The 13,908-nt window shown below is 42.2% G+C and overlaps 1 protein-coding gene across 1 annotated transcript in view; it reads left to right on the top strand.

Moving 5' to 3' along the window:
* The window catches only part of LOC126474192 (membrane-bound alkaline phosphatase-like), a 192,171-nt gene extending 190,498 nt beyond the window's left edge, over positions 1-1,673 (top strand). The window contains exon 11 of the mRNA XM_050101654.1: positions 1,026-1,673. Coding sequence (XP_049957611.1) covers positions 1,026-1,132 — 107 coding nt within the window. The 3' untranslated portion in view covers positions 1,133-1,673. The remainder of the gene's footprint in view (positions 1-1,025) is intronic.
* Positions 1,674-13,908: the final 12,235 nt, after the last annotated feature.

The following is a 13,908-nucleotide window of genomic DNA, read 5'->3' as shown; positions in this document are numbered from 1 at the left end:
TCTCTACGGTCTGCGTCGAATTACACGTTCAGTGTGTCCCTTATATGTGACTCCCGCGTGTGGAATGCACCTTCAGTAAGTCGTAGCAAGAATCGTGGGAAACCATGTGAAGCATTTATCATAATACATCTTCTTCGTTAATATTTATCTTTAACTAGTATATAAATGTTATTTAGTGTATATAAAGATAAATAGCCACTTAGTAAAGGAAGGTCATGAAACATGATAGACGGAAGGAAATAGGAACTACCACGTCAAGGTACTTAATTTGCAACTAGTTACTCCCACAAAAATGAAAACTAGAAGAATTGAATTTGGAACTGTACATGAAGTAGCATTACTATTATTACGAGTTAAGTAATACCAAGGTAAATACTAACGAACTAATGTACACATAATCCTGTATAGATTATGCCAAAAACATACAAGTTTGTGGTTAATAATATACTATTCTTCCCTCATTTATGACAAAATACGAAGTATCTGTATGAAGCTGTACTCAGTACATTTACGGTTATTACACACTTACCATTTTGAGTACAAGATTCGTAGGTTGTATAAATTTTAAATAGAATTCCAAACCAACAACTTATTCAGCAGATTTTCTGTTTCAGTAGGAAGTTTCGTTGACCATATTATTTGGGTTTTCTACAGGACACACTTGGTGATGAAGTATTGGTGTTCAAAGCTGAATATACAACAAATAAGCGTAAAACACAGGTGGAAAAATTTTTAATTTAATTTCTCTACCAGACAAGGAGCAGCTAAATACTGTAGTTTCTAAAGACTAATAAAATAATACCAACACAAGGAGTCTTAGAATCAACACTTGCACTCTGCTGCACAAATACTTATTGCGCTATTAATGAACCAAATTTTTTCTGTTTTTCCTATTCAAATCCTAGCAAACAAGAACACAGTCACGTTTTTGTATTCAGCAAGTCAACAATAAGGTTTTGACCTGACAAGATTCGTCTCTGACGAAATGTACTTCTTCTTACTTTGCTTTGTCTTTTTTTGTGCAGGTACCTCTGGAAGACGCGGAGGTCTGACATCTACGCCCGGCTACGACATACCCTTCAGAGAAGAGCACAGATATGAAGTACCGGCCGTATACAGCCCCAACGGATAGGTTTATTGCGAGAGTTTCAGACTATGATTGATGACAGACTGTGTAACCAATCACAAAAGCCAGTATTTTATTTATTGAAGACGTCTTAATTTAGATTCAGACTGTGTAACCAATCACAAAAGCCAGTATTTTATTTATTGAAGATGTCTTAATTTAGATTGGCTCTCTAGGCATTGTATTAAACCTACCTGCCATGGCATATCCAATGTAATCCATCAATTCATAGAATTTTTGTCACAGAATCAAACTCGGTTGTACCTTTGAACTTCGAACTCTAAAAACTTGCTGTACCTAGCTCAATAAGGCTATTGAGATAATTACCTGTTACTATAATCTGCAGTTATACAGTTTTTGCTGAGTATTTTTAAACAGTGAACGAAACATATTATAGTTTTAGGACTTAGTGTACAATGATGTGCACAATGTTTACCAAAGGAAACTCGTCTAGTAGCGACCGGTGGAATGCTACCCACGACTTTTATACAATGCGCATTGAATATTGCACAAAATAAAATGAACGACCTTGGTGTTTCCAAACAATTATCGTTTTCTAAGCTTAACCTGAATTTCTTTAAGATGTGTCATTTGTCGGTAAAGCCTTATTTTTGACAAAATATTGTACTATTGTGATTAAAATATGCTCCTCACAGCCCCTCGCATTGGATCCTGAATGAAGGAAGAACACAGTAATACAATACCAAAAACTCTTCCTGTTTATGCCATCTCTTAATTCCAATAGAATTATGGGTTTACAACGTCATCAGAAAAATACAGTTTTGGAGCCACATGACGCCTCAGATGCTATCAAAACAGAAGGCCACAGGAGCAGGACTTCCTCAAGTCACTGACTTCCCTTATAAACCAAACACCACCATTACATTTTTTCGATAACTATTTTATACGAAAAGCCTATCACAAACATTTTATGATGTACTATTTTATCGTCACTTCTCTTACGTCATTACCGGAAAAAATTAAAATCTTAAGGCGTATAAACATTTGGCGTGATAGTTTGCACTCGATACACTCAGTTTCACACATGTGCTCGTGAAGAATGTACAACCACCTGAAGCAGAGCTAGTAAAATTGCGAGGAATATCAGTGATCACTCACATGTGCAACTGTGAGCGACCTCAATCTCTCTGCCATTATTGAAGAGGAAAAATTATGGACAGTTTGTCATTAACCACGAGCATAAATGGAAAATTATAGTGTGTGAGTTAACAGCCTTTGCAACCTCATTGAAAGTTCGCTTTTTTAAAAGTATGTGTTCTACCAAGCAATAAGTCTTCAGTATTATTATGAGGACGAAAGTACTCTGTCTGTTGTCCGCCTGCTTAGCTGAGTGGTAACGTGCTTGCCTCCCATGTAGCGGGCCTGGGTTCGATTCTCGGCCGAGTTGGAGATTTTCTCCACTCATGGACTAGGTGTTGTGCTGTCCTCATCGTCATTTCATCCTCATCACCGGAATGCTAGTCGCCCAGTGTGGCGTCGACTGGAATAAGACTTGCTTTCGGCGGCCGAACTTTCCGGGATTGGGCCTCCCGGCCAACAATAGCACACGCTCATTTCATTTTCACTCTGTTTCCACCACTGAACCGATTTCGGTGAGATTTGGTATGGAAATAGTTTGAACCATGTGGAAGAAAGTTAAAAGAGAATGCGGTAGAGGGTAAAGTAGAAAATAGAACATACTTTCCCAAATCAGTGAATACAAACAGTGTGAAACATTATTTCGTTTGTCGTGTAATGAACAGGATGTATAATGTACAGCTACATCAATAGCACGATGCATAGATGTGCGCTCCTGCCCAGGCCCACCAAAATACATCTTTCTGCAGTGACGCCTCTCGTGACACTGTCGTACATTGAGGCATTTAGGGGTGGGGAGGGTGCGTGCATCACCAACTAAGCTTACCCAAACAGGCAACACGCGACGGTTGCAGATGATATTGCCCATACAATAGTTTACCAGCACACCATCAGACATCATAATAAAATAATTGATATTCGAGTGCAGACACGGGAAACAGCTAGTGTCTTATACACGGTCCAATCACACTAAAGCGACTACCTGTCAAATACCTGAATAACCAACTTCTGCAGCCGGGACTGCTGCGAGACGTGCAGGAAGAGTGTTCTTGAAAGCACCCACAGGGACGTGCAGCTATGTCGACTCCAGTGCCGTGGCCAGCTCTGCTAGGTTTCTCAGCTGAGGATCATTGGAGTGAACAGCAAGATTGAGACGGTGCCTTAGACTTTCGGTTGGGTTTAAAGCCAGGGAATCTGTTGGCCAGTGGAGTATTGTAAGAAAATGCTGGTGTTCTCCGAAACACACATACCCTTGGAACTGTGTGACACACTGCATTGTCCTGCTGGTAGGTGACAGTGCCTAGGAAAAACAATCTGCATATAGGGTTCAACATGCTCGGAAAGAGTAGATGATGCCGGCCAGAGTGGCCGAGCGGTTCTAGGCGCTACAGTCTGGAACCACGCGACCGCTACGGTCGCAGGTTCGAATCCTGCATCGGGCATGGATGTGTGTGATATCCTTAGGTTAGTTAGGTTTAAGTAGTTCTAAGTTCTAGGGGACTGATGACCTCAGCAGTTAAGTCCCATAGTGCTCAGAGCCATTTTTGAAAGAGTAGATGTACGTATACTTGTGTCGGTCCATTATCCATTCCTGAGTGACGAGATCACCCAGGGAACACACACAACATTCCCTTGACAAATAACAATCACTCTTCAGGCTTGGACCCTTGCAACGACTGTTGCAAGGTGATTGCTTTCAGATGTATCACGCCGTCCGCGAAAACAGCCATGTGTTCGAAGGAGCATGAAACGTGGTTCAGTGCCACTCAGTGGACGTCCTTTTGTGGTATTTGCAAGCGAATTCCAGCCTTCATCGCCGATAAACAGCAGTCAGCATGCGCGTACGAATCAGGCGCCTGCTGCAGAGGCCCACACGCACCAACGTTCGCTGAGCAGTCGTCGAGGAGACTCTGTCGCTAGCTCCTTGGTTTCTCGGGGCATGAGTTGTTCAGCAGTGGCCTGTCTGTTCAGCCGTACACATCTCCAAGGTCATAGTTCAGCCCTATCGTCTATGACCCATGGTGCATCAGAACTTCCTCAAGCCAGTTTTGGACAGCGCCATTTCACCATATTAGGTGTCCTCTAGCCGTGTGGCGAGACGCGAACTGTTTATCAGCTTAGCCATAAGGGGAAATTCGTCCATCCTTGGCCCGAAAGGTAATGATCATGTTCTTTTGGATGCCTGATAAATCATTCCGCTTCCGCATACGTCAATGACAGCACTTTTCTCCGCTTCCCCCAGACACACTTTACATACCTTCCACTACTACTGCTACCACCTGCCCGCTGTAGGTGAAACCTGCACACTGACGTCGAACATAGATGGTGGCCACACACATTACTTGTGTTACTTGAAACCTAGCAGCTTATTTTTTCAGTAATACGCTTTGATACCTGATACCTGGTTCCTGGACTTTGGTGACAATAATGTTTGTTTTTCATGTAAAGACTCCAGACAAATTACTATACGTCGTAATGAAATGTGTGGCCACATGAAAAATAAAATAAATTTGTGTTACCATTTCTGACGCAAGTTATGAAATGATTTACTGAAACTGGAAGCAATTGTTATATTTATATGTTAGTTACTGAGCGTTGTAACTACCAAGTTTTTTAAACGTATAAAGAAAAGGTAACACTGTCTGAACCACGAGACATATTTTAATGCTTAACTTCTAACATTTATTTTTTTAAGAAGCTCGACAAGTAACACCACCACCAGAGGACGCTGTTGATTCCCCACCCTCTAGGACGTAATACATGATGGCAACCTCGGTGAAAAGGACGGGAATTTCGCTAAATCTGTGTCTAGCTGTTGGACTGGGAGGACCTCACGACTATATGATCATACAGAGTGCACAAGGCATTTCTTTAAGAATATTATTTATTTATTTCTGGAATCGCAATTCTTCTCGAAACTGACCCTGGTGTTTTAAACAATTTAGACAATGCTAAACAACTGTGGAACTTTTTTTTAATCCGATAGTGAAAGGGGCCATGTAATTACACTGTCCGAGATCGTGCTAAAAATCTGTGAAACTCTCTTGTGCATGCTCCTTACAGCAGAGTTTTGGCCGCTGGAAGAAGCCACACATTGGGCTCGCAACACCAGCCACCAGCAACCATAGACTGTCATGCGTTATGTACTTCCTGTCGCACTGGAAATACCTGGAGCCCTCTTCCTCATCACCGGCGCACTTTATCTTTTGTGTCACATGCTTACAATTGTCGTTGAACATGAACTGCATCAGGAGTTATTAAATCTGGTGTTTAAGCAATGTGCAGAACATTGTCACAAACGTATCTTGAAGATTTTACAGGAACGAAATGTATCACTGCACAAGAGGGGGAGGGGGGGGGGGGGGAGCAGAGAGAGAGAGAGAGAGAGAGAGAGAGAGAGAGAGAGAGAGAGAGAATGCATTGCAGATGATTGAGGAATATTTAAACAATTTTCGATGGAACTACACGTTTTATTCCGAGGAATAACACCACCACACTTGAACACTGACTCTAAAACGATCGTGGCACACTTGTGAAACCCCCCAGTCTTCCTCCCTGAAGCACTTCGGACTTTTTTTGTAGGAAATACCACATTATTCTCCTGTCTTAGAGAACAAGCCGCTTCAAGAGTCGTTAAGACCAGTTGCATATGTCTCTAAATACACTTTTCATAACTGGGATTCACAGTCATGTGAAATTTCTTGAAATACATCATGTTTATGCCAGTGACTGTTAAACTTTTTATTTCCACTATTTCAATTTCGGCCTTAGGCCATTATCATGTGCAGATGTTTAGGCATTAAGCCATGTCTACTTTATATAAGTTGACAGATTTATATGTCGTTGTCATTTACTGTTACTTAGCAGCACTACCAATGTGTATAACAGCAAATGACAGTGACATATTAATGCGTCAGCTTGTATAAAGTAGACATGGCTTAAAGCGAAAACTTCTGCACTTGATAATAACCTAGGGCCGAAATTGCAATAGTGGTAATAAAAACGTTAACAGTCTCTGGCGTAAACATGTCTTTCTCTAAACAGACTATCAAAAAATATCGCCGCACAACAGTTTGCTTCAGTTTTGCGATGTTTAACGCCACATTCGAATACAGACTGTAAAAAAAACTTGTGATGCCTATCGGTCATTGCCCAACCTTCCTCCCTGAGACCCTCCACTCGCTTTTATGTGAAATAGATCACGAAACCGATATCAGTTGCAATATACAATTTTACACACCAAAACGACGTTCCTTAGAACTCGAAATAGATACCGCTGTAACTCTAAACAGGACGCTCACCACTTTTCGAGTTTTAGTTGCTTGTATGGAGGCACTGTCCGAAAGAGAAAAATTTCTGAGTCCTACAGGTGCTGTGGTGTTCAACAGTTTCCTGAAACACTGACTAGGCTTAGTTTATATTTGCTGTTGGTGTCAAAGATGTTAAGGCTCTTAATTTTTCATTCTCCTCACTTCTCGAAGCACACTACTGTATGGAAAAAAACAGACAATTACACACATAAAAGTTCTAGGCATATTTCGAATCCCACAACAGATCGTGAAGAAAAAGCAGAATTCGAAGCACTGTCCTACAGACGAGAAAAATGGCTGGAATTTTCGATGTCCTATAACTGTTGGTCTGGAGATGCTCTAAGGCCACAATCGCGGGTAGAGGATAGCATCCCGTCTGTCCAAACCAGAGGAGGCGGGTCTGCTTTGACTTGTCTCTGAACGTCTCACAATATACCTTGTACCTGCCTTTTTTGAACGAGTCTGTAGAGGCTCCTATGCCCCTTACAAATGATATCTTTTGAATCTCTGACGTCATGGGACTTCCTGTGAATGGAGAATTCTTATTGGTTCTCACTGAATTTACGCCCCAAACTGCTCCTGGAGGTGTGGGAGGACTGTCCACCAGCCTCTGCAGACAGTCAAATTACTAAAATATTAGAGGCAAACTATTTTGTACCTATCGATATACATACTGCAGTCATAGTGCACTGACAGTTAAAACCTGCAAAAGTGGTCTATAGATCATGAAATACGGAAACTATCGCTCATGACAACCAGTTACATTGCTCTGCTACTGTCGAGGAAAGCTTAAATTTTTCGGCGTGAAATCGATCTCCAACTATGCTGTATCACCAGAAACAAATGCACCACCATACCGCATCGATGTAGTAAAACACAGTTCGTATCCTGCACCATACAGAATCGTTCCTTCCGCATCCTGAATGTAGCTATCGACCACAAGACCCTCGTACATATGCCACGCAGATTGATAGACCCCAAAAATAATAAGCACATGCGCAGTATATAGTCGCAGCACTAAATACTTCCTGCAAAGTCAGTAGGCCATCCACCGCAGTCAATGGTCACGAGGCAACCAGCCGCCCACTCATGCTGGTCTGATGCGCGATCAGAGCTCCCTCTGTGGACAGAGGCCACTCTCCAATATAGTGTACAAACGCTGGGCTTTTTCCCCCAGCACAAAGTCGTCCACAAACAGTATTGTTTCCGATCTGGCTGTCGTGATTTCTGTTACGAGTTGCGATCATTTCCAGACTCCGGGATTACAAGAGTACCGACGTCAATGCTGTAACAGATTCCAGATCATCCTTGCACTTTACAAAGTCAACTAACGTTTTAATACTTAAAATCGTATGTGTTTTTCATGTCTGGAGAACCATAAAACGTCTCTCCCACCTGTTTTTCACCATCTGGATGCATACAACACAATCGATGTTCTCTCTCAAAAAATAAAGACGGAAAATGTGTAGAATGGCAATACAAGCACTCAACCGGTCAATTTACTTGGGAAGGAATAATTGTCCAACGCAAACACTTGCCCTTGTTGAATCTTGTCGAATTCCCAAGGAGAATACTTGCACAATACGTGATCTCGAAGGCTGCCCTATAGATATTGAGCGTTAGTTGGCTGTTAACCCGCCTACAGGGCGAGAAGGTTAGGTCAGCATTCCTGTATCCCAGCCTCCTCAGTTCGGGTGGCTCAATGATGGATCCAGCGTAAACCGGAAATGTCAAGTTGTTCTGGCCACAGGTTACCTCCACCATGCGTTCCCGGATGCCAGGCAGAATCATCCGAGGAAACCAGCCACATATTTATAACTGTAATTACAATTAAATATTACGATTCCAGCCTCAATCTGATAACATGCGACAATGAGTGAAGTACCAGAAATACCCCTTCCTGACGAATGTGGCTGTGGAAATATCAAACTGTGTACCATTCTTATGACTTTCCACTTAAAATCTTTCATTCCCCTAAAAGCTTCAAGTTACAAGGTGCAATGGGCTATCTACAACGACGTTCGAGTTTTGCTGTATGGGGTCCTTAGCACATAGGTTCGAAAAAGGTGACTCGCTTCGAGGTATGAGAGAGCAAGGAGTATGATTATGGCCACTTCTGAATCATATTCGTGGCACTCTCATATCTCGAAACGAGTCACGTTTTTCGAACTTATCTGCTAAGAGAATGAGATTTTCACTCTGCAGCGGAGTGTGCACTGGTATGAAACTTCCTGGCAGATTAAAACTGTGTGGCAGAGCGAGACTCGAACCAAGGACCTTTGCCTTTCGCGGGCAAGAGCTCTACCATATGAGCTACCGAAGCACGACCCACGACCCGCCCTTATAGCTTCAATTATTCTGTCAGTACTATCTGCTAAGGATCCCTACAGCAAAACTCCAGCATCGCTTTAGACAGTCCCTCTGCATCTTGTAACTGTTCCTGAATCTCTGACCTGCCCTTCCTGCAGCTTTGTCCATGCGATGATCCCATTTTAAGTCAGAACTCAGCAGAGGTCAGAGAGCACTATGTCTGCCACCTTCTGCAACCTGCGGAGAAAGAGGGTGAGCTGAGTTAATGCGACAGAAACGTATCATGACCAATCTGTGGAAATGGGAACATGCTGTCGTAGCTCCCCCGACCCTGCCAATGTGTAAGGTCAGCGCCAAATGAAGCTTTGTCCAGCAACACGAGGTAGCAGAAAAGACATCAGAAGCAGCTACAGGTGTGTTTATTATCGGAAAAATTAGGAAGACTCCACATCATACGGGAACTGGGAGGAGGACGAGGATTTTGCTACTGCAATGTGGTGCATTTCCAAACTACATACAGGTACCACAGTGTGAAACAGATCTGCATCCCTCATGATGCATACATGTTTGTCCCCCAAACATTCTCTCTATCCTCGTTATTTTGTAACATCCAATAGAGAAAAACCACAAACTACAAGAACTTCACAAATGTCGCCCAGGAGAGAACTGGATAAGATATTACCGCATCTCTCTCTTACGATATATTGAAAACAAATACCGCCTGCGTGTCGCCTGCGTGTTGACATTGACCATATGTAGTGATCCCATTAAATAAGCATGTATTGGTCCACTCAGTGATCGAAGTCGCTTACACAGAGTCTTTTGAGAGTCTGTGTCCGAATGTGGCGGTATACATCGCAAAATTGAAGCAAAATATTGTTTGCTATCATTCTGAAACTGTATTTAGAAAATTATTCAATTAGATTTAATAAGCCCTGAAGCAGCTCGTCCTCAAAGACAAGGGAAGGATGTGGTGTTTCCAATAAAAGGCAGCGAAGTGTCTCAGGGAGGAAGCCTGAGTGGTTTCACAAGTATGCCACGATTTTTTTAGAGACAGTGTTTAAGTGTGGTGGTGGTGTCCCACGTTCCTCGGCATAAAACGTGTAACTGCGTCGAAAATTGTTTAAATGTTCTTGCATCATCAACTAAGCTCTCCTCTCTCTCTCTCTCTCTCTCTCTCTCTCTCTCTCTCTCTCTCTCTCTCTCTCTTCTTTGTTCAGTGGTACATTTAGTTCTTGTTACATCCTCATAAGATGTACGTGACAATATTCTGCACATTGCTTAAACACCAGATTTAATAATTCCTGAGGCAGTTCATGTTCAACGACCAGGAGTATCTCTTTGTCAGAAAGAATGAAAGTGTACCAGGGATTAGAAGGAGGGCTGTAGGTACTTCCAGAGTGACAGGAAGTGCTTTGCACATGGTACCCTATGGTTGCTGATGGCCAGTGCTGTGAGACTGGAGCATGGCTTCTTCCAGCGGCTACGACTCTGCTGCAAGGAGCATGCACAAGAAAGTTTTTCAGATATGTTTAGCTCGTTCTGGTACAGTGTAATTACGTGGCTCCTTCCATTAACAGAGTAAGGAGGTTCCCAATTATTTAGCATCGTCTAAATTGTTTAAAACAACAGCAATAGTTTCGAGGTGTATTGTGATTTCAGAAATAAATAAACAACATTCGTAAACAAATTGGTTAGACAATGCCTTGTGCACGCTATATTAGCCTATCGTTGTGAGGTCATCCCATTCCAGCAGCTAAACTCAGAGTGAGCGAATTTCCCACCATTTTCACTGGCCCCCATCTCGGAGTACGTCACAGAAGAGGTAGGGTCAACAGCACCCTCTGGTAGTGGTTCAAATGTTCAAATGTGTGTGAATTCCTATGGGACCAAACTGCTAAGATCATCGGTCGCTAGACTTACACACTACTTAAACTAACTTACACTAAGAACAACACACACACTCATGCCCAAGGGAGGACTCGAACCTTCGGTGGGAGTGGCTGCCCGTTTCGTGACATGGCCCCTCTAAATGCGCGGCCACTCCGTGCGGATCCTGGTGGTGGTGGTGTGGACTAGATCATCTGGCCTGCAGATCTTAGGGTGAACATGCTGGCTGAAGCTACTGTCTAGAGCTCATTCACTAGGAACTGAACTTGTTTTGATAAGCAATACACTGCACTGAATACCAGATAAAGATTTATGTCCATCACGTCCAGCAGCACTGCACAGACTAAGTCCTTTTCCCACCAGTTTACAGATGTGGGAGAGAATGGAGGGGAGGGGGGGAGGGGAAGGGTGAGGAGGGGAGTGGAGGGGAGGGAAGATGGGGACAGGGGGTTGGAGTTAGGTTATTGGAGGTAGCCCATCTGACCTATTTTCCTGCATATATTTTAATTTCCCACCATGACATCAGTGCCACATCCATGGCCGCCATCTTTGATCCACCACCTTGAATAATTTTGGCAGCAATGCAGAGTGAGGGGATGCCTCCATTGTACCACTACTGGCAATATGTTGTAGAACCACGAATCACTTCCTGACAATTTGGCATGGAGTTTAATAGTCTGTTTAGTTGATTTGGGATATGGGGCCATAACATAAGAGATGGTCTATTCTATACATCTTTTATTTTTCAACCACATATTGCGTAGTCTGATTTCAGGCATCCACCGACATTCACAATCAGATGCTAATTCACTGTTTCAGCAGTTTCATGTTTAGCCTATAATTTTTATGTGCAACGTTAGAACGAGGAAGCATTGTTGACAAAAACGTGAATTTTTAACGTGAATATTACTCGTAGTTCTACTACGGTATTATTACTGTGAATTAATGCAAAACCGTTAAAGGTTTTGATTCTTACTTCTGATTTTGCATCTGGAAACCCTCCTCTTGTACACCACTTAATGGATGACACCGTTTATTTATTAAACTACTTCTCTGTCCTTGAAATAATTTGGGTACTCGTCGAATACTCTTCATTTCAATCACATTATATTTTCAGTTTCCACAGACAACAACATATGCGGGCTAACTTAGTCCTTAAAGATGAGACTCATTTACACATAGTCAAATATCATTGGTTTGGTAACCAAATAATTTATGAACATCATACATGTGTCTTGCTTCGTTCACAGCCAAGACATGAACTAAGTTAAAAGTCTCTAGTCTCAAGCGTGTCCAGTACGTGGATGTGCATAGAAATCTATATTCAATTGTTCATTAGTCTTTTTACAACCAACACAGACACTAAAGTGCACAGAATACTACATAAACGTTTCTACTTCTCCTCTACCAGTACACGGAAATTCAGCGGACTGTACAGCAGGTACTTGACTGACGCCATACGGCCGCCGGGTTCAACTTTTTCTCGTTACTGTTTTTGACCTGCACATACAAATAGGCAATGCGCAGTAGGGGGTATTCGTTTCTCCCACTCACCTCCAAAACATCGGGTGTTCAAAACGGCGGAAGGCCGAGTGGTTCTAGAATTTACTCCGAAATTCTCGGAGCACTACAGAAGGTGTCTTTCTGATAGAGCGTCGCAAGTTGTTTGGATCACAAAAAATGGAATATGGAACTGATACAGAAGTTGTTTTGAAACTGGAGCCTTGTAGGATAATAAGGTTGTTGATGTGTTTTATTAGCCAAATCCTTGAGATACGGCATCACCATCAGAGATAACCATCAACTAAATGTAATTAGGAGACGTACCGTATTTTGGCATGTGACTATGTGGCTTATCATGGCAGTGTGGCATAGGTACTCGTACTTGTGATGGGCATTACTAGGTGCCTACTACGGAGGCTACTGGTTTATTGTAGCTTGCGATTGTACATCTTCTGCAGCTTTGTAGGTTCATCCTATTACTCATTTCTGAATTTTCTTTCTTCCGTAAGAAGGAAGACTTAACATCTGACATAACATAAAAACACAGTAACTGATGGATATCCTACAAAATTTTCTGGAGATACAGTGTTCAAATTTTTGACCTCAGATCCTGATTCAAATATCCGGAAACACGCTGTTCAAGGAGACTTCCGTGACATTTAGGTGAAGAACCGTGACCGTTCTACACGGGCAACATTGATTAAGATCTTAACATCAAAATATCGTAGGCCTATTCCTGCACAACTAAGAAACTGTCTAACGTCATAAGCCTGCTTCCCTATCCAAACATATGCTGCATCATGGCTATCATTTCTCTGGCCCATTTCTAAGCCACAGAATAGGTTGATGAACTTGAATTGATGGCACTATTTTAGATCACGCTGAGACCAACGTGACCTGTGATAAGAGACGCCAAATGAGGGCATTGAAAATTTGGTGATACACAACGACAAGCCACAAATTGATATGTATTCCCCGTACTTATTTTTTTTTATTATTCAAAATCGTCTATTTCATTTTTTAAGAGTACCTTTGTGTATGTGCAGTACTTTGTAACACAATAAACAAACCTCTAATGAAAGTTTTTCATCCTTCGAAAGTCTCTCTCACAAAATTTACTTAATGCTTGTTACCATTATCTAGCCCTAAGCGCCACATCTGTCCCAACAAAACAGCACTGCAGTTCAACACGAGGAGCGGAAATTTCTACGCACTTGATCTTTTTTGTTTCAAAAGATTGACGTGGGAGATGGAGCGTACGTTATGAACAATGGGCAACAGTGAACAGTGCATAACGGAAAGAGAATCATCAACCCAACTCTAGAGATTCATCAAAATCATAAGCAATAATCGATTAATGCCAACTCGTTCTATGTCTACCTCTAAAGATGGGGATTCAAAAGTAATGCAACACAATTCTTTCTCACTCAGTTTCAGTTTTAAAAATGCAGAATATATAGCGGGACATGACGGAATATTCCCACTTCACTTCAGCACCGATAGTTTCATGAAGCTCCGATTGCTGACGGCGTTATGCGTAACCTTCAAAACGGTATCTGTAGCGGGTGACAAAGGGCTGTCACTGAGTTTCTTTTGGCGAAAAACCAGAGTATCCGAGTCACTCTTGGGTGCCTGCAGAAAGCCTACGAAGACCTGGCTGCGAAGACTACC

This window comes from Schistocerca serialis, chromosome 4 (genome assembly GCF_023864345.2).
Source record: "Schistocerca serialis cubense isolate TAMUIC-IGC-003099 chromosome 4, iqSchSeri2.2, whole genome shotgun sequence".
Lineage (NCBI taxonomy): Eukaryota > Metazoa > Arthropoda > Insecta > Orthoptera > Acrididae > Schistocerca > Schistocerca serialis.
Note: the sequence above shows the minus strand (reverse complement) of the source record. Positions and strands in the feature narration are given on the sequence as shown.